This window comes from Hemibagrus wyckioides, linkage group LG20 (assembly GCF_019097595.1).
Source record: "Hemibagrus wyckioides isolate EC202008001 linkage group LG20, SWU_Hwy_1.0, whole genome shotgun sequence".
In the NCBI taxonomy this organism is placed as follows: domain Eukaryota; kingdom Metazoa; phylum Chordata; class Actinopteri; order Siluriformes; family Bagridae; genus Hemibagrus; species Hemibagrus wyckioides.
The window spans coordinates 16,701,898-16,725,893 of NC_080729.1; the positions used below are offsets into that span (position 1 = coordinate 16,701,898).

General features: G+C 40.3%; 1 protein-coding gene across 10 annotated transcripts; it reads left to right on the forward strand.

Moving 5' to 3' along the window:
- The first annotated feature begins 793 nt into the window (after positions 1-793).
- eps15l1b (epidermal growth factor receptor pathway substrate 15-like 1b) lies at positions 794-23,726 on the forward strand. Of its 10 annotated transcripts, none has more exons than XM_058418508.1 (25): positions 835-867; positions 2,667-2,708; positions 2,989-3,078; positions 3,335-3,382; positions 3,613-3,714; positions 3,847-3,912; positions 4,172-4,297; positions 5,072-5,131; positions 5,319-5,591; positions 6,633-6,793; positions 7,311-7,467; positions 8,574-8,639; positions 8,910-8,995; positions 9,467-9,539; positions 9,885-10,046; positions 10,355-10,552; positions 10,663-10,815; positions 11,412-11,526; positions 12,295-12,389; positions 13,421-13,484; positions 15,735-15,811; positions 16,113-16,206; positions 19,456-19,610; positions 21,001-21,017; positions 22,371-22,500. In XM_058418508.1, the coding sequence occupies exons 1-24, from the start codon at positions 841-843 to the stop codon at positions 21,013-21,015; spliced, it is 2,505 nt and encodes an 834-aa protein (XP_058274491.1). In that variant the 5' UTR covers positions 835-840; the 3' UTR covers positions 21,016-21,017; positions 22,371-22,500. The 10 variants fall into 10 exon arrangements, 7 of the variants coding, with proteins under 7 accessions (XP_058274490.1, XP_058274491.1, XP_058274495.1 ...); XM_058418512.1 differs by lacking the exon at positions 21,001-21,017 and adding an exon at positions 20,729-20,751 and having other exon boundaries at positions 22,371-22,490; XM_058418507.1 differs by lacking the exon at positions 21,001-21,017 and having other exon boundaries at positions 794-867; positions 22,371-23,726.
- Positions 23,727-23,996: the final 270 nt, after the last annotated feature.

Genomic DNA, 23,996 nt, shown 5'->3' on the forward strand with positions numbered 1-23,996 from the left:
TCTACACAAGATGGAGCCATTATACATGAAATACCTGCCGTCGCACATACACTATGTTATTATATAAGTGACTTTTATAACATATGCACCAATGATAACTGTGAATAGATTGCAGCTGGAATAATAAAATGGGACTCGTGATAAGGTTAATCAGTAATAAAGAAATAATAAAGACACAGCTGGGTAAACATAGGCTACACAGAGGTCTGTAGATTTTGACATTGATCCATTTATAATAAATAATTATAAGCATTCCAGTTTCAAATGATAAGCCTAGCAACATTTTAACAACAAACAAGCAAGCAAGTAAACAAACAAACAAGCAAACAATCAATCAAACAAACAAACAAACCTCAGATAAATGCCTCAGAGTACAGCAGCCTTTAACTTGCTTTGTTACAGCTCCGCTTTCAATACCATAACAAATACATATTTTATAATAAAGAAGGGAAATTATTTAAATGAATAGTCGCTTTAGGTCCAGTCTTATTGACAGAGCTGAGTTGTTTAACTGGAAAGCCAAGAAACTATGGAAATGTTTGAAAAAATATGACAAAAATATTTGAAGGGACATACTTTTCTTTTTCTCTTGGGTTTGCGCAAATTATTATTGAGCATTTATTTATTTTAATTATTATTATTATTATTATTATTATTATTATTATTATTATTATTATTGTTGTTGTTGTTGAAAGCAATTTTTAAAAAAAAACCCTCTAATACTGACCACAACAACAACAATAAAAACCAAAAATTGCGGACATGCAAATGTTTAGTGCGCGTTCACGAGGCCGAGTTACAGAGCGGGGCGTGCACGCGCGGCGGACAGAAGCCGGAAACATGGCGGCGCTCATGTCACTGACCCAGGTAACTCAGCCTTTAAAGTTTTACTTGTCATTTTATCGCTTTAAGCTTTACTACAAGCGTCGAATGACTTTAAACTACCTAGAAACTATGGTCACCTCGAAAGGGCTTCTTTGCGGACGTGCAAAAAAATGAAGTTTACGTCAGGTTTGTGAGCAAACTGATAACAGGAGGCTAATGGTGAAGCTAACGCAAAGCGACAGTGTTGTTCAGGTGAAGGATGAAACTCCGACAGGACGACGAATCCAAATACAAGGCGAAGAATTGTAGTTTATATCAAGGATATATATATATATATATATGATAATGTTGCTTAGAGTTGCGTGTTTGTTTAGAAACTTGGAATGTATCTGTCTTTGTTTGTAGCTGTGAGAAAAAAAACAACCGTGTCTTAGACGCCCACTTTACAGTCACTGTTACATAACCAAGTATATTTATTTATCTGTATAAGCTTGGTGTATTGTATTTACTCCTAATAGTGTGTTATTATTATGAGAATTGGTTATAGAGAACCGTCTGTCTTGATATACTTTTGACACACCATATTCCCTGAACAACAACAACAACAAGAAGAAGAAGCAGCAGGTTTACTTGACTTCACGAGCATATTGTTAAAGCCAGACAACACACAGAGTGAGCTTATATCCACAATTATACTTCAGTCTACCTTGAAGTCAAACTATAAAGTTACTGTGAGCATTCAGAGTCTTATACGATCAGTATTTAGGATCACTGCAGCTTCACATCTACGGCATTAAAGAACCCAGATTGCTGTTTTGGGGAAATGTTCTTCTTTAGTCTACCCACGTAGAGCCAGCAGGAGGTGACCCACAAGTGCAAGAAAGCTCTGTGAAGAAAAATAAATCGGGCGAAAGAAGACAACACAGTAGTACAGGAGAAATGAAATTCTTTTCTTTTTAATATACCAGCTCGGGTCAGTGGGCAGGATTTGCTCTGTATCATTATGGCATTTTGGCAGACGCTCCTATCTTGAGCGACTTACACCGACCAGGCATAACGTTATGACCACCTGCTTAATATTGTGTTGGTCCCCCTTTTCCTGCCAAAACAGCCCTGATCCATCCTGCACTGTGTATTCTGACACCTTTCTATCAGAACCAGCATTAACTTCTTCAGCAATTTGAGCAACAGTAGCTCGTCTGTTGGATCGGATCACACGGGCCAGCCTTCGCTACCCACGTGCACGAATAAGCCTTGGCCGTCCATGACCCTGTCGCCGGTTCACCACTGTTCCTTCCTTGGACCACTTGTGATAGATACTGACCACTGCAGACTGGGAACACCCCAAGAGCTGCAGTTTTGGAGATGCTCTGATCCAGTCGTCTATCCGCCATCACAATTTGGTCCTTGTCAAACTCGCTCAAATCCTTACGCTTGTCCATTTTTCCTGCTTCTGACACATCAACTTTGAGGTCAAAAATGTTCACTTGCTGCCTAATATATATCCCACCCACTAACAGGTGCCATGATGAGGAGATGATCAGTGTTATTCACTTCACCTGTCAATGGTCAGAACATTATCAAGGCCACCGAAGCATAAAGGGTTAAGGTCCTTGCTCGAGTTGCTGGTGCTGTGCTTTAGTATCCTAGAACTTTAATGAATGATTGATTTAATGTTCGTTTTTTGTAATCATGATAAGTTTTATTATTTGTATGTTGATTTTTCCATTTTGTTCTTCTTGTTCTTTATTTTAACCACCGCGTAGAGATTCTTCATCATGTTATTATACAATATCACCATTAACACTAATGCTTATTCTTAAATTTCTGTATCTTTGTAGATATCAAATGGAAACCCAGCGTATGAAACCTTCTACAGACAGGTAAAGGGTTATTTCTCTCATGCCGTTATGAGCTGTTTATATTTATTTATCTGGGAAAACCTTTATGTTAATAAAACACTTAAATGTATTTTCTTTATAGAATACAAATTTTCTCCATTTTCACTTTTGGGATAAGTTTAAAATACCAGAACGTAACTTCTGTTTTTAAGTTTGTAGTTTTCAGAACTATATATAAGTATAGAATTTCTCCATGTGAAGGGTTTTAGGAAACCGGCACATGTGGTTGTTGTGGTTTGTGTGTGTGTGTGTGTTGGTGCAGGTGGACCCAGGAAACATGGGTAAAGTTGGTGCAGCTGAAGCAGCGCAGTTTTTGAAGCGGTCAGGACTTTCAGACAGTACTCTGAGCAAGGTACACACCATTCTAGCTCTGCATCGTCAACACTAGCGACCGCTTCATTTAGTGGAGACGCATGTACTTCATGGACGGAGAAATTTTCTCAGTAACGAGCTGTAATCTTTGAGAGGAAAAAAAAAAAAAAGAGAGACTTGTTTGTGGACGCTATAATGTGATTCATTTCCTATAACAGCACCGCATGTCCTTTCTGCTTAATTTTGTTCATCAAGATCATCGTCTGATTCATTTTTCTCATGTACTATTATTTCAGATCTGGGATTTGTCAGACCGGGACGGAAAGGGCTACTTGGACAAGCGGGTAAATGTGTCTATTGTTTCATATGAAAATTGGTGGTGTCGGGCCTTTTTTGTGTTCATTTTCACGCGTAAAAGAATGTTTATTACTCTTATGCTACACTACATTACCTGTTTAAACAACCCCTATGACACAACTAGGTATATTTAGGTAAATTCTGATTAATGTATGTGGCAGCTGCTGCACTGATGTCTCTAATTTGGGATTTTGGTTTTCGATTTCCTTTTCTCTAGGGTTTCTTTATTGCGCTAAGGCTTGTGGCTTCGGCTCAGAGCGGTGGTGATGTCAGTCTGACCTGCCTGAACCAGACCATGTCAATTCCTGCTCCTAAATTCGTAAGCATTTCTTAAAAGCTTTCTGGCAAGTTATGTAACCAAAAACGTTTCACTAGACATGAATAAACAAAAATGAATCTTAAAACTAATTTGCGAGTAAAAATAAACGAAATGTTCTTTTCTGTCGTGCAGAGGGACACAGCCAGCCCTTCTCTCATACTACCAACATCTTCCGGTGACTCCACATGGGCAGTGAAGGTGCGAATTTATACATCAGAGATCGGTTAAATGTAAAAATCTAGGTTTGATTTCGTTTGTGGTGTTGAGTGCAAAAGTTTGTGCCCCCCCATGGTTCTCACTGGAATATTACAAAACGTTAAAGGAACATCTGACACACACTAAACATCTTAGTGTTATTAATTAAATTGTCGTCTTGTCTTTTGTCCAATGTCAACTCTACTTGAATAGAAATGTTCTCTCTCTCTCCCTCCCTCCCTCTCTCTCTCCCTCTCTGTAGTTTGATGAAAAGGTGAAGTACGACAGCATATTCCAGAGTCTCTTGCCCATCAATGGCCTCTTGTCAGGAGATAAAGTGAAACCGGTCCTCATCAATTCGAACCTGCCGCTCGATGTGCTTGGGAAGGTATGTTCTATAAGGAATAAAACACAATGAGGCCTGCTGTTCTGGGAAAATGATTTATTTTCCATTAAAATCACAACACCAAATGATTTATTTTTCTTGTACCACAGCAATAATGCTACCAATTACTATTTGTAATTTAACTGTAAATATCACGCTTTTTATAGGTAATGCAAGTTAGTCCCTATTATTGCTTGTTACTGCTTATAGCAGTTTTTCCATCATCAGCCTCATTCTTTTCCCCTCTTAAAAGTAATCATGCCTAAATAAATAAATAAATAAATTAGCTTGTCTTGTTGCAGAAAAATTGCCGATGCTGGAAACTCTCCTCTCATTTTCTCTCCTTAGAAAAAGATACCACTAAAGCAAGTTTGTTAAACAAGTTTCATATTATTGGGAAAAGATTACATAGATCCCTACGAATGAGCCGTTACTATAGAAACAGTAACATATTATAAAGACGTTTGCATTTATGGTATTTGGTAGGTACCTTTATCTGGAGGGTCTTACAGAAGTGCTTTGAAACATCCATCAGTAAATACATCCTGCTACTGGTTCACTAGGTCCAGGACTAACTAACCATCTACACCATGAATCGAGAAATTATTGAGATAAGCCTTAATATAACAGCCATCAAGTAATCAACACCACCTGACCAATCAGATTCAAGAATTCAACAGTGTTGTGGTATAAACACAGTTTATTACTACGTTATAGATGTTGTGTATTAACGTGAAACGAATTGCTCTCTGTGCATGTTTTGTGTTCTTTCATCAGATTTGGGATCTCAGTGACATTGATAAAGATGGACATTTGGACAAAGAAGAGTTTGCAGTGGTGAGTTATATTAAAAAATCAGTGAGAAAATAAAAAGCAGTGGTCCATTTTATAATTTGTTTTATAAATTATGGTATAAACATAGGCTGCGTCCACTAAACAACACTTTCTATGTCTTTCTTTTCTTCAAACCGATATTTATGGTCATTTTTGGTATTTATCGAGGGTTGTTTACTTCTCTGCTCAGGCTATGCATCTGGTGTACCGAGCCCGAGAGAAAGAACCTGTTCCTTCCATCCTACCGACCTCCATGATCCCTCCATCCAAGCGGAAGAAGAGTGCAGTTGCTCTGGCCGGCTCTGTGCCCGTCCTACCCTCCAGTCCTTTCCTTCTGAAAGAAAACCTTCGACCCACAGTGCCTCTCTCCAAGAGCCCTCTGACCATCACCTCTAATCTCTCACCATCAAACTCCTTTAGGAGCTCCAGCCCAAGTCCTAGTCCCAGCCCTGCACCTCAGCTGGTACACACACACACACACACACTGTCTCATATTACAAGATCACAAACCTAACGTTGGTAAAAGTAACAGATTCTATGAGCTAGGTGCGCCAAATTCTTAACACTCGAAACGTCTTGTGTGATATTTGTTGAAGTTCCCGTCACATTATGGCAAGCGCCATTCTCTGCCACATAAAACAATCATCATACAAATGATGTGGACCACCAGCTTTCAGCCGATCAGGACAACGGGACATCTCATTTCAGTTCAGGAAGTTCCCTCTGTTTCATGAGCACTCAGGCGTAATTGCTAAAGGCAGGGAAGGTATTTGTTTGAATTTTGGGTTTAACATTTTACTCTAGCCAACATTTGTCCAAAATTGCTGAGCATACCTTTAAAAGTGACAGAACAGGAACGATGTTACATGTGGAGTGAAAATGATTTCCAGGTTGTAAAACAAACAAGGAGCTTTAATAGAGTTAATAAATGGTAGTTTGGTGGTTATACAAACGTTACCACCCAGAGAAGACAAACATTCCCACCCAGTCAGGATACTGGATCAAATGTCAGCCCAAACCTGCAGAAACAACAGTCTCTATGGATAAAGATATAAGATATGCTTTATGGCAAGTCAAATGTTGCCTTCAGTGTTTGTCTTAAAAAGAAACGTAAACTAGTAGAAGTATCATCCAGGACCTTCACATGGTTAGTTTCTCTGTCTAGCTGGCACGTAAAAGGGCAAGAGTTTATGTTTCGAACCTGTATGTGTTGTCTTAGCATTGAATCTGTGCTAGCGAAACTGGTTCATCAGCATTCTGAGCATTGTCTGAAACCCCGTTCCTTTTGTGTTCATGTCATCATTGCATGCCTTGTGTGTATCGCATCACCTTTAGTGTTTCTGGACCTTTCTGTTGTACCTGTCCACAGCGTTGTGTTGAATAAGTTCATTTTTATTTATCATGGTTCTTTAAATTGTTATGATTGTATGAGAAAAGTTGTGTTTGAATGGTGGGAAAATAGTTTTGTGTGTGTGTGTGTTGTGTGTGTGTGTGTGTTGTGTAGTCTGTTTCAGCAAACTGGGTGGTGCCTCAGGACGACCGGGAGCAGTATGAGGAAATCTTCGAACTGGCTGACTCTGATTTCGATGGTATGGTTGGAGGAGGTGAAGTTAAGGACATCTTTATAAACTCAGGGCTGCCCCAGAGTGTCCTGGCCCACATCTGGTAAAGACGCTGACACACACTGCCTTTAATCACAACTACTGGATTGTGGAAGGAATAAAGCATGATGGGGCACGCTGTTATAGGAAAATAATCACCATTTGGGGTGGTATGTGTTACTGTCACCACCGTGTCGTTTTCCCCCTTTAACGGCGCATCCTGAAATGCTTTATTCCCCTTTATTTCGAAGCAAATGTTGAAGAATGATCTGTTCTAACTTTTTTTCATTTACATATAGTTACGAAGAATATTGTGGAAGCAATAGTGTGACTTACGATATAGCAGCTTTTAAAAGCTGTTCCCTCATCGGTCCTATCACTTTATGTTGTGAATTCATAATATAAAAAACATTAAATAGGAACACTGTGCAGCCAATCACATGAACAGCATGATATTTAAAATGAAATGATTGTTCGTTTCCGTAGAATTCAGTTTTGGATGCATAATTCAATCCGAACGATTCAGACCTGTGTTGCGTTAAACTAACTCTCTCCCTGTCTCATTTATTCTGTTCCTTTAGGTCACTAGCAGACACCAAAAGTGTGGGCAAATTGACCAAAGAGCAGTTCTGTCTGGCCATGTATCTTATTCATCAGAGAGTTAAAGGTGTCGAGCCCCCTCAGACCCTGAGCCCTGATATGATTCCTCCTTCAGAGAGGGGCTCTGCTGCTTCTACCGTGAGTCCAACCTGCACAGTATTAACCTGAGGTGTCCAGTCTTATCTGCAAAAGACTAGTGTGGCTGTCGGTGTTCATGGTTGAAATGCAAACATGCAGCTACACCAGCTCAAGGATAAGACTGAGGCACCATTGTGCATGTAATGTACACCGATTGGGCATAACATTATGACCAGCTGCTTAATATTGTGTAGGTCCCCCTTTTGCTGCCAAAACAGCCCTGACCCGTCATGCACTGTGTATTCTGACACCTTTCTATCAGAACCAGCATTAACTTCTTCAGCAATTTGAGCAACAGTAGCTCGTCTGTTGGGTCAGATCACACGGGCCAGCTTTCGCTCCTCACGTGCATCAGTGAGCCTTGACCCTGTGGCTAATTCACCACTGTTCTTTCCTTGGACCACTTTTGATAGATACTGACCACTGCAGACCGGGAACACCCCACAAGAGCTGCAGTTTTGGAGATGCTCTGATCCAGTCGTCTATCCATCACAATTTGGTCCTTGTCAAACTCACTCAAATCCTTACACTTGTCCATTTTTCCTGCTTCTAACACATCAACTTTGAGGACAAAATGTTCACTTGCTGCCTAATATATCCCACCCACTAACAGGTGCCATGATGAGGAGATAATCAGTGTTATTCACTTCACCTGGCAGTGGTCATAATGTTATGCCGGATCTGTGTATGTTGAACATGATGCAGAATGTCTTTGATGCCCTCTAGTGGCTGGCTACAGTACAGTTTTTAATGCTCAAAATGCTTTTTGAGTGTGTGTGTGTGTGATACATTATCCCTGATCTGGTGTGTGTGTGTGTGTGTGTGTGTGTGTGTTGGTTCATTTTGCACAATAGGAATCAGTGGCATTATTTTTTCAAATATGTACATAATCACTGGTACACACACAATCAATAGATTAAAATAAAATTAAGGACTTGTACAGATTGGTGGTGTGTATTTAATATACACACGCCAGGTCAAGTGTAGAATCAGAGATTCCTTTGCATGGTCAGAGATTTGAGAAGTTTTATAAAATAGTTTTTGTTGCACAAACAGTGAACTAATATCATATTTCTCTTCATTCTTCCTTTTTTTTTTATCCTAAGGCAATCTCATCAGAAATCTCCACTCCAGTTGGTTTTGAATTGACCGGACTGTCCAATATGTCCAGAGTAAGTGATTGTGAACTTCCCTCTGGGATGAATAAAATATCTATCTATCTATCTATCTATCTATCTATCTATCTATCTATCTATCTATTCAATTTTTTTTTTGTTTCTTTCAATCAACTCAGTATTGACATCTAGTGTTTACTTACATGCACTGCAACGGATTATCATATTTTATACACCTCTCTCTCTCTCTCTCTCTCTCTCATGGGTTGTTATTTGGCATAAACATAGACAGGTACTGTGTGTTGCTCAGTTGTGTTATCGTTTTAGGAGGTTATCAGTGCAGTGGTGCCCGTGGAGTTGACCGGAAACAAAGAACTTGACGAAATTATCCAGGAAATTGCACAGCTTCAGAGGTGAGACTTTTTAAGAAGCAGGATCTTCATTTTATTCGTTGTTCACATGTAGAAAGGTAGCAGCAGAAATAGTGGAGAAATAATATGATATATAAATAAATATATGGATGTATGATTCTAATGCTATGATGTAAGATAAGGCTAAGAGTAATGACCTAATGGACCCACATAAGGTGGGAGTACATAAATAATTCAGAACTGCTGAGTCGCATCATTTTTTTCAGTCGGCTCAGCAGCAGGTCTGATACTTGCTATGTTGGCGAAAGTGATCAACTAATAGAGATTCATCTTAACATAGAATAATTCATCATGCTTTATTTCAGCTTTCCGGTAGTTATTTTTGGTGTTTTTGTGATAAAGGAACAAGACATTTAGTGGCTTGTAGCTTTCAGTACATGTATATTTTTTCATTTTGTCTTGCAACTATGCAGAATATTGGTTTTAACTACCTATATTTTTATATTTGATTAGTGAGAAACGCAGCATAGAACAAGAGATCAGGCAGAAGGAGGAGGCCCTTCGTCAGAAGAGCAGCGAAGTTCACGTAAGACTCAGACTGAATGAAACGATCTGTTACTTAACCTGATCTGCTTCACTATAGGAGTATTTTTCATTGCACTTTTAACAAGACCTGGCCCAAAGCAGAATCCAAACAGACTTTAAAGGCTCTTGTCCATTTTCCATCTCTTAACATTTGTGCCGGTCTCTGTATGCGAGTGTTTGTCCACTTACCCTCAAGTACACATAGTGCCAGTTGATCAAATCTGGATCTGGTGGAACCTGCTGTGAGAAGTTTCTGTGTTTTCTCAGAAGGAAAAAAGCCTCCTGATTCTGTTTTATTACAGACAGAGCAAACCAGTGAGTAAAGTGTGTGTGTGTGTGTTGACAGGGCATGCAAGTGAACTTGGAGCAAGAGAACAGCAGTGTGAAAGAACTGGAGCGACAGACGTTGGACGCTCAGAGCAGGCTGCAGGACATGGAGCAACAGAGGAGCAAACTGGAGAGTAAAGTGAACGAGGCCAAGTTCAAGGTCCAGGAGGAGAGCAGCAAGGTTAGAGAGCCGAGAGAGAGAGAGACAAACTGAGAAAACAAGAGACAAAAGAGAGATGGCAGTAGAGAGGCAGAAAAAGGGAAATAATAGAGAAAGACAGAAAGAATGAGAGTGAGATTTACTGTGAATAAGAGGAGAGAGAGAAAAAAATAGACAGACAGAATAAGAGTTATAGAAATTGAGAGACAGAAAGAGAGATTTCTAGAAAGAGAGGGCAAAAACATTTATATAGTGAGAATAAGTTAGAGAGAGCGTGTTAGAAGATGAGTGTTTGTGTTGAGTATGTGTGTGTGTGTGTGTGTGTGTAGATCTCCTCTTTGCAGTCACAGATCATATCTCAGGAGTCAACTCAGCAGACACAGGAGAAAGACCTGAACAGAACCAAGACAGACTTGTACTGCCTGGAACAGGAGGAGAAGCAGCTGGAGGAGAACCTGTCTGTAGGAAAAGCCAAGCTAGATACCATCCTAAAACTGCTCAAAACCTCTCAAAATGAAATGGATGAGGTTAGAGGCAACACACACACACACACACACACACATATAGGGACTGCAGTTTCTTTGATTGTATCTGGGGGTATAGTTTAATCTATCTCTTTATCTTTACTTTCATGTAGGTACGGGAAGAGATGTCACAGATCCAGGACAGCCAGAAGGAGCTGAACAAGACCATCGAGCGCTTTGACAAAGTTCTCAATGGCAGCACAATCAGTCTGGCTGAAATCGACCAGCTCCTTGCTGAAGAAGGGACCGTTCTCAACACCACCGTGGTGAGACTATTGCTTTCTGAATGCTCTGTATTACAGATTACTGACAATTTTCTGAATATATTACACATAATATAGGAATATATGCTCAGGGACTATTCTGTAATGTACAACCACAATATCTGTGCCCTTGTAGGTAACCCATTAGTAAGACTACTGACCAGATATTATTGCCAATACAGAATTGCTTAACCTTATACCCATCACATTTTATGTCGAAGTCTAAACAATCCACCCCTGTCCGAAATGACATTATTATTTGTCACCAAGTTTCCAGAAATATACAGCGTGCCAGCCGTATGCCTTATTTTCGGGCATGCCGAAAATAGAGCTCCAAAAGTGTTTCTCATCCTGTCATAACTCACTCTTTGTACTTGCCTTCAGCCGTGCCACTCGGCGTCGAACCCGACTTCCATGCTTCCTCTGACGTCACATGCATGAGCTGTCCCCTCTCCTGAGCAGGAAATGAGTAGATGAGGGCTTCGTTTGTGATGCTGTAGAAAACCGTCCTCCTTTTGGTTACAATGATAATATCCCCCCCCCCCAAAACGCTGAGCACAGGAGCAAACAGCATCTCTGAATGAGTGTGTCTGTTTCAGGAGGACTCCTCCTTCAAGTCGAGGCTGGCCATGTTTAATAACAACGCCGCTCCGAGCTACAACGTGGATCCCTTTCAGACTGAAGACCCCTTCAAAAGCGACCCCTTCAATAAAGGTGCTGTGATGTACAGGTTGAAATAACATATTACCCCCAAGCTGCAGGTTTGACTTAATAGAAAGCTCTGTTTCAAAGTTATAAATGTATAGTTCTAATATATTAACAGGCATATAGTAACCTCTGTGTCACAGGGAGTGTATATAATTATATAATTTAAACCTAATACTAAACAGATTATATTATCTGTCAGGAGAAAATAGAAACCTTTCAATGTGCCGTCTTTGGTCCAGGCGCCTTACGTCACATCACACCGCACCAATCGGCTGATTATTTTCCTGTAACAGCACAGCCTTTAGTGCTTCATTCCTTACTTCTGGCGAAGACGTGCCCCGATAGCTTGCCAGCAGACAGCATTCTGCTTAACTAACATCTGCATTTCTGTGTTTATATTAAATTTCTGTGTTTAGACAAGCTGATCATGCAAATGTGCTTTCAGGCAGAACTAAACCAGTCAGAATCCATGTTAATTCCTGTTACCAAGAGAAAAAGTTCAACTATGTAGGGGGAAAAAAATGAAATAATAAATAACAGAACGATTTGCCTGACCTAACACACTTAGATGTGCCAGCTGAGGCTCAAGAGGATTTTTATTGTCATTTCAATCACGTGTAGCTGGTGACAGCTGAAACTACGTTCCTCCAGGATCCTGCTGCTGAGCTATATAAGAAAACACAGAACTAGGAACTAAGTACATTAACAAAGTTAATAAACACAGTGCATTGTTGGGTCATAACTGATGACACTTTGTGTATGGTTTTACTCTAGCCGACCCGTTCGGAGGAGATCCCTTCAAACAGAGCGACCCGTTCAGAGACCCTTTCAGCAGCTCGGATCGCTTCAGTAGAAATCCCACCAGCAAGGTGAGTGTCCTCTCAAGGTCGTGTTTATGGTTTGCTATCGGTCTCTTCTATGATTTCTATGTCAGTACATTCAAAATCAAGATGAAAACATCTTCACAAATGAACATACGTAGCTTAATCTTTCTTAAAGACAGTAAGTGAAGCAGTGCATTTATTATTAAAGCCATTAAGAGCTAACATGTCTTCCCAAAATGTCTCAACAAAGCTGATCATGATCATTGACGGTCCCAACAACCGCCCTTATATTTCATTATTTATTATTCCCCAAACCATGTGGTAAATAGAGAATAAGTATAAAGGCCGTACATGTCGGATCTCGTTGTGGGCAAAATCATAAAAATTGTCCACTATGACCGAGGTTTTGACCAAAATAGTTAGCAGTGTGTTTTAGGAAAATGTAAATATATTTCACATTTATTATTATTATTATTAATAATCTTGCCTATGATTTCTGCAAAGACCGCATTAAATAAAAAAGGCAGATTAGCAAACGTTGCTATAAAAATAGCTGTAGGCAGATATGGAGGAGAAAAAAGAAGAAAAACGCCATCTTTACATTATGTCATGTTATCTTCACTGCACGTTAAAGGCAACTCAGTATACAGCATTTCCTTTTAGTCAGTGTATTGCTGTGTTTCAGAGCGAATGGAATGGAAATTATTTTAAGTTTTCTCTAAATGTTATAAAGTCTATGGCTGAAAATCTCAAAATATGGTCAATTGAAGGGTTTTCCCAGACCACCACACACACACACACATATATATATATATATGGAGGACATGTGATTTTGATGTTTGATTGACACTCACATGATAGAAACGGTTGAGAGAAACACCAAATGGACTTCATTGTTCAGAGTGAAGAATTCTCACAAAATACAAATGTTTTGCATTAGAGGTTACTTAGAGAAAGAGGAACTCCACTGGGGAAGCACCATCACCTAGCTGTACTCTCTAAACCATGAAAAAAATAATCTTGTGTTCTCTTTCTTTTCTCTTATTCTGTCTCTTTCTTCTCTTCTCATTCTGCAGGCCAGCCCTTTTGGAAGGCAAGGGAACGTCACGTCTGCCGGTTCGTCTAAGTTTAAAGGCTCAGGTACTGTATGTTTACCGCTTGTTTCGGAGCGACTCTCTTGCTTAATCAGGCTGCAACGACTCTCCAAACGAGTCACATACACGTAACACTGAAATTTTTCCACTGCACATTACCACATTCACCAAAAGACAAGACCTGGCACAAGCCCACAGAACCTGGGGTTCTTGTTAGTTTTCCACTAAGTTCAGCGACTGCTGGAACGGTTACAGCGATGACAGTAAAACCCGACTATGTCATCGTTATAGTGCACAAGGATGCCTTTGTGCAACGTGATCCATCGCTGTGCTGAAATTACCAATGAAATGCTCGATGAAATGTTTCTTTAACTGGGAAGAAAGAAGCAAAAAAGGTGTCTAGTGGCACCATATAAATAAATAAATAATAATAATAATTAAAAAAAAACATATTTCCAATAATGTGTGTGCCATTTTTGAGAGCAAAAAAAAAAAACACCACCACAAAAGCACAAAGAATTTTTTTAGCAGGGTTTTTTGTTTTTGTTTGTTTGTTTATTTGTCTGGTTCTGGTGAGGAAATCTAAATGTTCCAGTGTTTCTTTTAAGAGCATCTGCACCATCTGTTAGCCTTCTCAAAATTGACCATAAGGGGAAGCTTCAGGGCTTTCTGGGTATTGATCAAAGATGCTTGATAAAAGTCTCAATTTCATAATGTAGGCTAACATTCTCACACACGCACGCACACACCACATTCTTCCTCTTAGGTTAACCCGTACACTTGACCAACTTATTACCACGGCATATTAGTTCGGATGTAATGACACAATATTATATATTATGCAAGGACTAAAACATGATGAGGTGTGCTGTTATAGCACATTTTGTGGAAGTTTACAGCAAACATAAACAGTCATACCTTCAACAGCTTCTCTTTTCTCTCGCTCTCTCTCTCTCTCTCTCTCGGTTTTTTTCTGATATGTATAATAAGAAAAGCAGCTCGTCATGTTACCAAGAAGCCGGAAAGCCGTGACGGGAAACTTACTGTTACAAATTCCTGAAAGCGGAGACTCCTTCCGTAAATATTAAATACCATCTCCTTATTGATATGTCCCAGTGCTGTTGCTATGGAAACGATAACCTACTAGAACAAGGGCATCGATTATAAACACGTGGATTGAATCCCAGCCAGAACTAACGTCAGAGCTGCAGCCGTAGAAAATGATTCAGCACCTCCTAGCCAATCAGATTAGGGAATTCACCGTCGTTAGTGGAATTTTACAACGGCGTCGCTAATTTCAGGTGTAGCTAATATAGTAACGGAGCATTTTCCAGAAGAAGAAGAAGTCGTCGGGTTCACACAGGCGTGTGTCAGAATTTCTGTTTTAGTTTGGTTTTAGGTGTTTTCATCCAGATTTTCCTGTGGCGTAAAAGCTATTTATAGAGCTCAGACCTGCATGAGAAAAGAACCCCTCCAGCTGTTCTTAAAATAGTGCTGCCTAAACAGTCTTAGCTTTGTGGCCAAACAGAGCGGGCCACTAACATGTTACTGCAGGAAAACTCTCGAGGAACACTGACACTTTTCACTTGCCCCGATTGCTTACGCTCTCGTTCGCACGCCATAGATGTCGACACAGCTACGCACTCTTTCTGTTTTCTCACCGAGGAAACGGGGTTAATTTATAAAAAAACACAACTCGTTTCGTATGAATACTGGCTTGTGTGAGCTGCATTATTACTGGTTCTGTGTAGCATGCATGGAATAAACACACACAGGGGTTTCCACTTCTAATATCGCTTTGCTCCATGCCAGTTCTGTGGTTACCAAACACAAGCGGCACATTGTAGAGAAGTGATTTTTTTTTTTTTTGTTGTTGTTTTTGTTTCCTTACTCTCTGTTTACCGGGTTGTTCACGAAGTTATAAACTGCGTTCTGTAGCACTAGATGATAAGGGCTGTTTGCCACAGTCCATCGAAAAACACTGCCTCCACTTAACTCTGTAATCAGTTAATTAAAGACATACGTCATGAGCATCTCACATGGGAACTGAAAGCAGGCTTTTCAGGAGCAGTCATGGAAAACGAAACAGTGCGGCCACAGTAAAGCCACGTGCCTAAAATAAACGCGCAGCTCCCGGAGTGTTCATGACGCCGCTGCTGACCTGATGGAGTGTGTGTTTCCGTAATGGACAGAAAATAGCAAAAACATGCCTCTGTACCTGTGTGAGCATTAATGAAATACATCACGTCTGTCTTTCTAACGCCCCCTCCTCTACCCTTTTTCCCTTCCAACACAGATCCCTTTGCTCCGACGGACCCTTTCGACTCTTTTGGCGGGAATGGTGGTTTCGCAGACTTTGGAAATATGTCAAAGGTAGGAGGGAGGTCAGCGGTGAAACGGCCTATTCAGTAATCAGACCACAGGAAAGCACAAGGACATTTTGCACCACACGTAGTTTACGTGGCGCTTGTTATCTATCATCTGCCCATAACTGCTCGTTTATGCCTCTACCTAGATTCATGAAGTGATTCAGAAGATAATTTGGGGAATTTTTAACTAAGCGAAGCTTTTAAAATAGCTCTCTGGCATGTTTTATAACATCCTCACACAGTGCATATTGTCTTGTTTGCTGCTGAGGTTCGAGATGTGTTTACGAATCTGTTATCTTTTGAAGGGATCCAGCGGGAACCCTATAGGCCGCAAACCCACCTACCCACTGCCTCCGCCCAAAAAACCTGTACCAGCCAGACCAGCACCACCTCCATATGGTGAGTGTAATTAGTGTGTGTGTGTGTGTGTGTGTGTGTGTGTGTGATCTATCCAGTCGATCCTCTTTACTATGTGGAGTTTATTGTGTATACGGTTCTTCTTTATAAGACTCGACGAAGATGTATCCAAGAAATTATCATAGAAATTAGCTGAAGCTAGCTGTTAAATAGCTTTTAGTCTTGCAGAACAGCTGCGCTTCCATTTCACCCAACATTTTAGTTTGTAGCTTTCCTCTCTGTATTAATTTTCTAGCTCCCATGTTTATTCCTCTAAAAATGATAAACAAAACTATGGCTCTAAAATCAGTCAATAATCTCTAAACATTTATGGATTGGTGCTCACCCAAGTTTCTTGACCTACATCTGCTACTAGAATTAGTGCAGTAGTCAGCGAAGAACAGCATCATGATCTGCTCTGGTATTTCCCCTCACACTTCTGCTTTTCAAGACCTATAGATGGATTTGGCATCCACACAAAAGACTGGTGGAAAGGTGTGGCGTGCGGTTACATGTACTGTACCTGTACTCTATATAACAACGGTTAAAACTAGACCGAGTCTAACGGTCACTCACACACAAGCCGTGACATGGACCTGGCTCTTAATAGCTCACTCTTTCAAGCAAGCCTCATTTGAGTGAGGTGAACATGAGTATAAGGAAGGGTAAAGACACCAAAAACATTGCCACTTTCAGTCTGAGTCAGCAGGTCTTTGGTGCCACACCCGAGGTTTGAACGTGGCAACCTCTTGGTTGCTGGTGCAGAACCCACTGAACCACAAGAACCATCTTACACCGTTGCTTGTTTTTTTCACAGATTATTTTTTTCCAGCTTGATCTTGTGACCTTCAGCTTTGTTTGTTATGGGTATAGGGGTGTCAAGAAGGGGTCAGATTTCCTGCAAGGGAGTACAGATAAACAGACAGGTTTACACAAAATTAGTTAAGTGAATTAAGGTTTTTATCTAAAATAAATATGAAATTTGTAGAGTTGGTGAGATTGGAAGGAGGATTTTAAACGTCCTCCTCATCAAAAGCCTCAGTGAGATCCTTCTCTGAAAGGGCAAGTGAAAATTTAGTAAAATATGCTTATTGTAGGAGTCCAAGCATTTTGGCCTAAAATTGACCTGTGTTAAATGACCTCTCCTAATGCTTTATAGGCATACACAAGTTGACCTGCTTAACTCATCCACAATTTCTGTTGGATTTGTTTCATCGGACACTACACTATCCATATTCACCTCAGGCATCCGGTACTGTACAGAGCAGAACAATCGATTTGACCTTTCACTCGTGTGTTGTTTACACAGCTCGGAGCGCTGTGCTGTGCTGTTTATGTGCGTACGGTACCGCAGAGAGTTGTTTTTCTGTTGTCATTGTAGACATGGGTGGGGCGCCGCAGTGTTGCTCATATCACAGAGCAGAGGAAATGTGGAGATGGAGCAGGAGAGTGAGAGAGAGAGAGAGAGAGTGTGAGAAATTGACCGTCGTACACACTTCACACCCTTCAGCAAGTGTGAGGTTCCCACGGGCGGCTAAAAGCGTCCATGCCCGCGCGTTCGCTCTGCAAATTAGAATAAATAACATCTACTTCTCTCTTCTGTGGTCTCTCACCTCCTCCAGATACTATTACTACTGTTTACTAGTAGTAACACCTTCTGCTGCTCCTACTCCTAGTCATAATAATAATAATAATAATAATAATAATACTGCTTTTACTGCTAATTGGATTATTATAAATTATCATAATCATTATTGTTTGTAATATTAGCTTTTATTCTATTGCTATAGCTATGTTTGTATTTAATACTAGTACTATCTCTCTATTTCTATTAGAACTATTCTAACTACTAGTAGTACTAATACTATACTTAAAGTTACTGCAATTGCAATTATTAATGCTGCTTTATATTATTATTTATATTATTACTACAGCTGCCACTGATGTTGTTATTAGTACTAATACTTCTGTTGTTGTAGTTGTTGTCATTGTCAATAATAATAATAATAATAATGATGTGTGTGCTATTAGTAGTACTAGTACTACTACTATTGATGTTCCAACTAGTCTAATTATAACTACTCCTGCTATTTATTTACTTGTTTGTTTATTTTGTGCTGTTACTAATCCTCCCTCTGTAATCTACTAACATGCTATAATTCTTCACAGCAGGTTTTTCCTAATGATCTGTATTGCACAGTTGAGTGCAAACAATTTGCATCCCCCCCCCCCAGCTCATAGATAGGAAAAAAATAAAGCAAACTCTACATCTGTTTTACAATTTATTTGCATATAAATAAGAATTCTTCTGAAGAGACATTCTAAAATGAAATTCTATACAAATCAAATAGCCTCTTCTGGTGCAGAAGAAATTGGAGAGAGCAAAGACCAGGCCGTTGAGGTCATTACAGTTCCATCATCACACATACAGCTTGGAAACTTCTAGCACCACTGTGCATAATATTTGGGACGAGTTAATATTTTTAGCCGATTTAATCCGTCTCGGGTTTTGCTCTTAAGTGTATAATCTAAAGAGAATATAATTGTGCTTCTAAGAAGGTGAAGGGGGAAAAAAAAACGTTCGAGATTGGCCTGAGGTTCACATGGGTGGCTAAATACACCCATGCCAGTTTCTGCTCACTTCTCTCTCTCTCTCTCTCTCTCTCGCTGTTTTCTGTTTCCTCTGCAACTTTCAGTAAATACCTCCCATTTGCTTACATGTTGTGCCTCACTCATGAGAAAAACAGAGGAAGCCCAAAACGGGTCTCTCACTTGCTCTGAGCAGCTGCTATGTGACCTTTTGCACTCAGAGTGTGGCACAGGGTTGATTGTTGATAGTGATGCGTTTATTTTTCACAAACCACATCGGCACCTTTTTTTTTTTCTTTCTTTTTTTCTTTTTTCCTCAGCGACGTTTTTTTTCTGAGGCATCGGCATCTACAGACTGACGAGAATCACCAGAGGGCCGTGTACTACAAAGCCTATGGCTCAACACTCTCATGTTATGTTTGTCAACAGTTGTTGTAACGACTTACGGGCGTTGTAATTGGTTTTGAAAGGTGGCTTGAATTTGCAGAAATGAAACTGTTGCTCTGGTTTTGGTACACCGCAAGTCAACTCTTTTAAAACTCCCTAGCCTGATCTTATTGCTGCTCTTTTTTGCTCAGGGGTCACGTAGTCCTACACAACGTATGAACTGTGATTTTTATCGCGATTTATTTTCTAACCGATTTCCTCTCCGAACTGTTTTAGGCACAAGTTCAGCAGGAACTCGTAGAGGGGTTGCCGCTCACAGACAAACGCACGGTGTTCCCCGTTTTCCGAAGCCTCACGAGGACACTTTCTCCTCGTCGCAGTCCAGTAGATCCGCCTTAACAGACTCTCTCGCTCTTGCAGACCTTAGAGCCGTAAGTCAAGTCGAGTTAACCCCTGCTGGTGCGTCCAGCTGAGTGTCTCCGCAGGCTTCCCAGCACGTCCCCTATCTGTGTCCATTGCGCTGCTTTCTGTTGCATTGTGCTGTGTTGAGTTGTATTGTTCATCCATAGCTGCAGCCGTGTTGTCATTTTGTCTTGCGTCATAGCCCTAGTCCCAGCATGCGCTCTCTCTCTCCCAACCGTTCATGTCTGGTCAGCCAGCAGTAACCCGTGACCTGTACGTGAACCTCCCTGGATGTGTATTATTTGTCATGTTCCTCACCCACAAACCCAGCCGTCTGCCTGATTTTGCTTCCTGCACATTCATACGAATCCATTCGTTTTTCAGTTGTCAGCACCTTAAGACTAACAGGTGAACTTTAAAGGAAAAGTCCGCCCTGAAGTCTGTATATTTAATACTGTATAATAATATATTTTATACTTACTTCACGCTTCCCTACATGACCCGCCCTGCCGACATTGTTGTAGGATTCATCTCTGCTGAAATAAAACAGATCCAAAGCTTCGACCATCATGCTAACATCAACAGAGCGAATTGCAGCGAAAGGTCTACACAGGATTTCTCATTAAAATGGGAAAAGTAAGCTCAATGCTCTTTGGTTTACAGGAGCTAGCAGCAAAACCTCGCTGTTACTCAAGCCTGTGTGTGCGCCACACACAAGAACAAGCTTCGCACCACCCTATCACAAATATTTCAACAGTTTTTCAGGGTGAAGTTTTCCTTTCAAAGCCCAGTTATGAAGCGGAAATAAGTAACTCATGTTCCCTGAGTGCAGCATGCATTCTTTCGGCACTTTTTTACGCATATGTTTTAATATACAGATCATGGACATGCCTGGCATACAGTCTTCAAGCCCTCTTTAATGTGAGAGCTTGACTTTTTAACCTCAGAGTGAAAACAGGAAGTGGAGTAGTTTACCCTCCCACTCATCCTGACCCAAGTAACAAGCACCAAGGCCTTGTGTTTGACGGTGCAGCTTGTGTTTCATTCCAGTTTTTAAGCTATTTCATTCATTTCATCTCCATTTTTTTGGATGCTAAGCCTACTTTAGGGTTATTATTGACAGTAATGATATGATTTTATCCTGTAGTAGACCGTACTTCCACTGTCAAGGTAAGTCTAAAATATGCCGAAGTGGTTTTACGAATACCGCATTAGTGCCTTTAGTGCTTAGCTACAGCTTTCGCATGCTATTATTTTACTGTATGAAGCCCTTGCATGTGTTTGCTGTGCAAGTGGTGTCTGTTCCTGGTGTCCTTCTGTGTAGCATGAGCTTGTTTGTGGTGGTGTTTTTTGTTTTTATTTCTTCCCTAAATTTAGTCCTGATTGCTTTAGAACTGTTATAATGTGTTTCTCTCCCAGGCCCTGAACATTTGAAGGTAAGTCAGCACAAAGGTTTGGTGACCACAACCCAGCTCTCTGTATGCTTGAGTGTTAACCACAGCGCGCACCTACTCCACCCGACGATCACACAAAATCCGCTTAACCTCAAATATGAAAACAGATTGATTTACCCGTGTGACCTTTAACGGCATACGCAGCATGCAGACTGCATTTTCAATAGTAGCATTCAATTAACGTGCGTGTGTAAACTCTTGAGAAGCGTGTGGCATAGGGAAAGTGGATTGGGAAGCTAAAGCACGTGAAATGAATCTGGGGTTCATGCTGTGAGTTGGGGTTCAGGTGCATCATGTTTCTCACTGGTTACTTCACTAGTTTGTGTCATTTGTGCAGTGAGAAATTGTAATCACACATGTAATTCTGTGTGATTATAGGGCTGTCGTTAATCTGAAATGGATCGCTCTGCCGTTAATGCATCACGATCGCCTGAGTATTAGCACAATTATTGTTGTACACTCTAATTCAAGACAGCCCCAGAATGTGGGTGAGGTTATGAGATTGAACTGATTGTTTTGCACAGTGGTTTTGTGTTTTCGGTGGTAGCACAACTGAGCATGTCTGATCATCAAATTAAAGGCATCGCACCTCCATTGTTTAAATGAAACGCCTCCATCAGACACATCCTAAGGCGATAAAACCCATCAGGTCATGCTGGTGTAGGAAAGTAATCAACGCTGAGGTGGTGTGACGTGTTAACAGCGTTACTACACCGGAGTTGATCTTTTTCAAATAGCAGCGTGTCCTGAAGTGGTGTTGTTTTTTGTTTTGTTTTATACCACAGCGATTTGCCGGTTTTGAATTCGTTAGCAAACAACAATGATTTTTAAACCATTTATTAATGTCGTCGTTATTTACATTAAGGCAAATATCAACAGTCATTTCCTTACCCATCTCCCTTTTTCCCCCTCTTTTGAAGCTCAGAGAGAGTCCTCTGTCCTGCAGACTCTTACAGAGCGCTAACACTGGAGACTCCCTTCCATAAATATTCAGCATCTGCTTACTAAACACAATGATTATATTGATGTTTTTATACATCAATATTACACCGTTTATATTTATCCGTCGATTACATGTGCCAAAGAATTCGACAGTGCTGTGGTATAAATATTAAAAAATTACAAAAGTAATTTTTTGTTTTTAAACTGATCAATTTTTTTCCAATCACCTCAATATATGTATGTATATATGATTCGTTAAAATCCATGAAAGAATCCATCCATTGTCGTGTCTGCATGCGTGTTTGATTGCTGTGTGTGTACTGTGTTTGTCCTTCGTGTCCGACGCAAGCCTCTCTCTCTGTCTCTCGCTCTCTCTCTCTCTCTCTCTCTTAGTACGGAAATGAAGTGGAACAGCTGGAGTGGGCCAAGCGAGAGAGTAAGAGGGAGGAGGAACGCCTGAGGAGGCTCCGCCTCCAGGAGCAGCAGGATCTGGAGCTGGCTCTCGCTCTCAGCCGGGTCGACATGTCCAGAACGTGAGGCCAGTCCACAGAGCCTGGTCCAGAGCCCTACACTGCACCGTAGCCATCCCAAATACCGCTTCCTTCCCATGGGTAAAAAACAACAGAACACAGGGTCCATTGAAATTCTCACTGTCGAGTGTTCCCCTGAGCTTTGAGGCTCGCATAACTCAGTTGTTTTCTCTGCTGCTAAAATTGCACTCTGTCCTACGCCGTCTCTCACACCGACGAACCAAATCTCTCATGGGTGCCTCCCAGGTTCTAATTAAATTTGTTGCAATACAAAATACAGAACTGTTGATCAAAGGTTATATGAACTAAACAAAGACCTATTTAATAATATATAAAACTGTTTTATTTTTATTTTTGGTAATGACTCTGGGGCACTGAACGTTACCGAATACAACACCGGTAGAAGAGAAAGCGTCACCATCAGTGGGCTTGATTCAAAAGACTCTCCTCCTCCTCCTCCTTCTGCTCTCTTCGCTTCGGCTCTGAAATGACGACTTTATTACGAACGCACTGTATTTAACAGAGCCTTTTATTTTTTTTAATCAACGCGTGAATCTGAACCTTCTCTGGTAGGTGCCTGGTTTGTTCTACTTTTTACTACAACAACATCATTTAGACCAAATACTGTCCAAAGAATGTTATATACCGACTCCATATTCATATGAAGCATTTTAGACTAGTATTTTTTTTTCCTATTTTGTCCAATACTCCTCACACAAAGCTTTCTGAAAGGTCACTGGGCTTTTTAAAAAAGAGTCACTGAAATATTCTAGAATAAATAGGACTAGCCAAAAACCTGTATAGCTTGACAAGTTATCCACACGCATAAAAGAAATGTATTGAAGTCTGATCTACATGTTACATACCGATCAGCATATAGACGTTTTATCGACGAGCTCCGCTACTTCCTTCCTAGCTTAATTTTCTTTATAATCGATCTATATACGTTTAACGAGATATACAATTAACATTATCGTGGTGCATCAAGCGCTAATTGCATGTAGGAGTTGCGAGAGTGGAGCCGTATAACGCGCCATTGCATTGTCGTTTTGGATTAATCACGGTTAATCATTAAAGCTTATTCTGTAATGAAATGAATTATTTTTATGCCAAACTTCAGACCCTGTATCAGCGCATAAACGTCAAATCCCACCCCCTTAGCCTTTCATATAGTTTTAAGAATGCGTGCTTTTTGATTTTTTTTTTTTTTTTTTTTTAACAAGTAAACCGCATCAACTGTGCAATTTTTGTTTGTTTTAATGGTTAAAATGCTGTATAAATGCTGCAGGAAAAAATTACGGTGCACCTGATGAAGGTTTCTTTTTTGTATTCTTATGGCCTTATCCTGTATATGGTGTTATTTCTGTATGTTCTAATATATATATATATATTTATTGTGTTTATTTGTGTATAAACACTACCTTTATATTGTTTCCAGGTTCTATGTGTCGACTGTAAAAATGTGAGAGACATATTTATATTTTGTCGA

What these genes read in the sequence shown, in the direction of transcription:
- eps15l1b (XM_058418507.1), top strand. Translation starts at nt 841, where the DNA reads ATGGCGGCGCTCATGTCACTGACCCAG. An exon ending in CAGACAGTACTCTGAGCAAG is followed by an intron (nt 3,079 to 3,334) that starts GTACACACCATT and finishes CTATTATTTCAG; the next exon opens with ATCTGGGATTTGTCAGACCG. An exon ending in GGGGCTCTGCTGCTTCTACC is followed by an intron (nt 7,468 to 8,573) that starts GTGAGTCCAACC and finishes TTTTATCCTAAG; the next exon opens with GCAATCTCATCAGAAATCTC.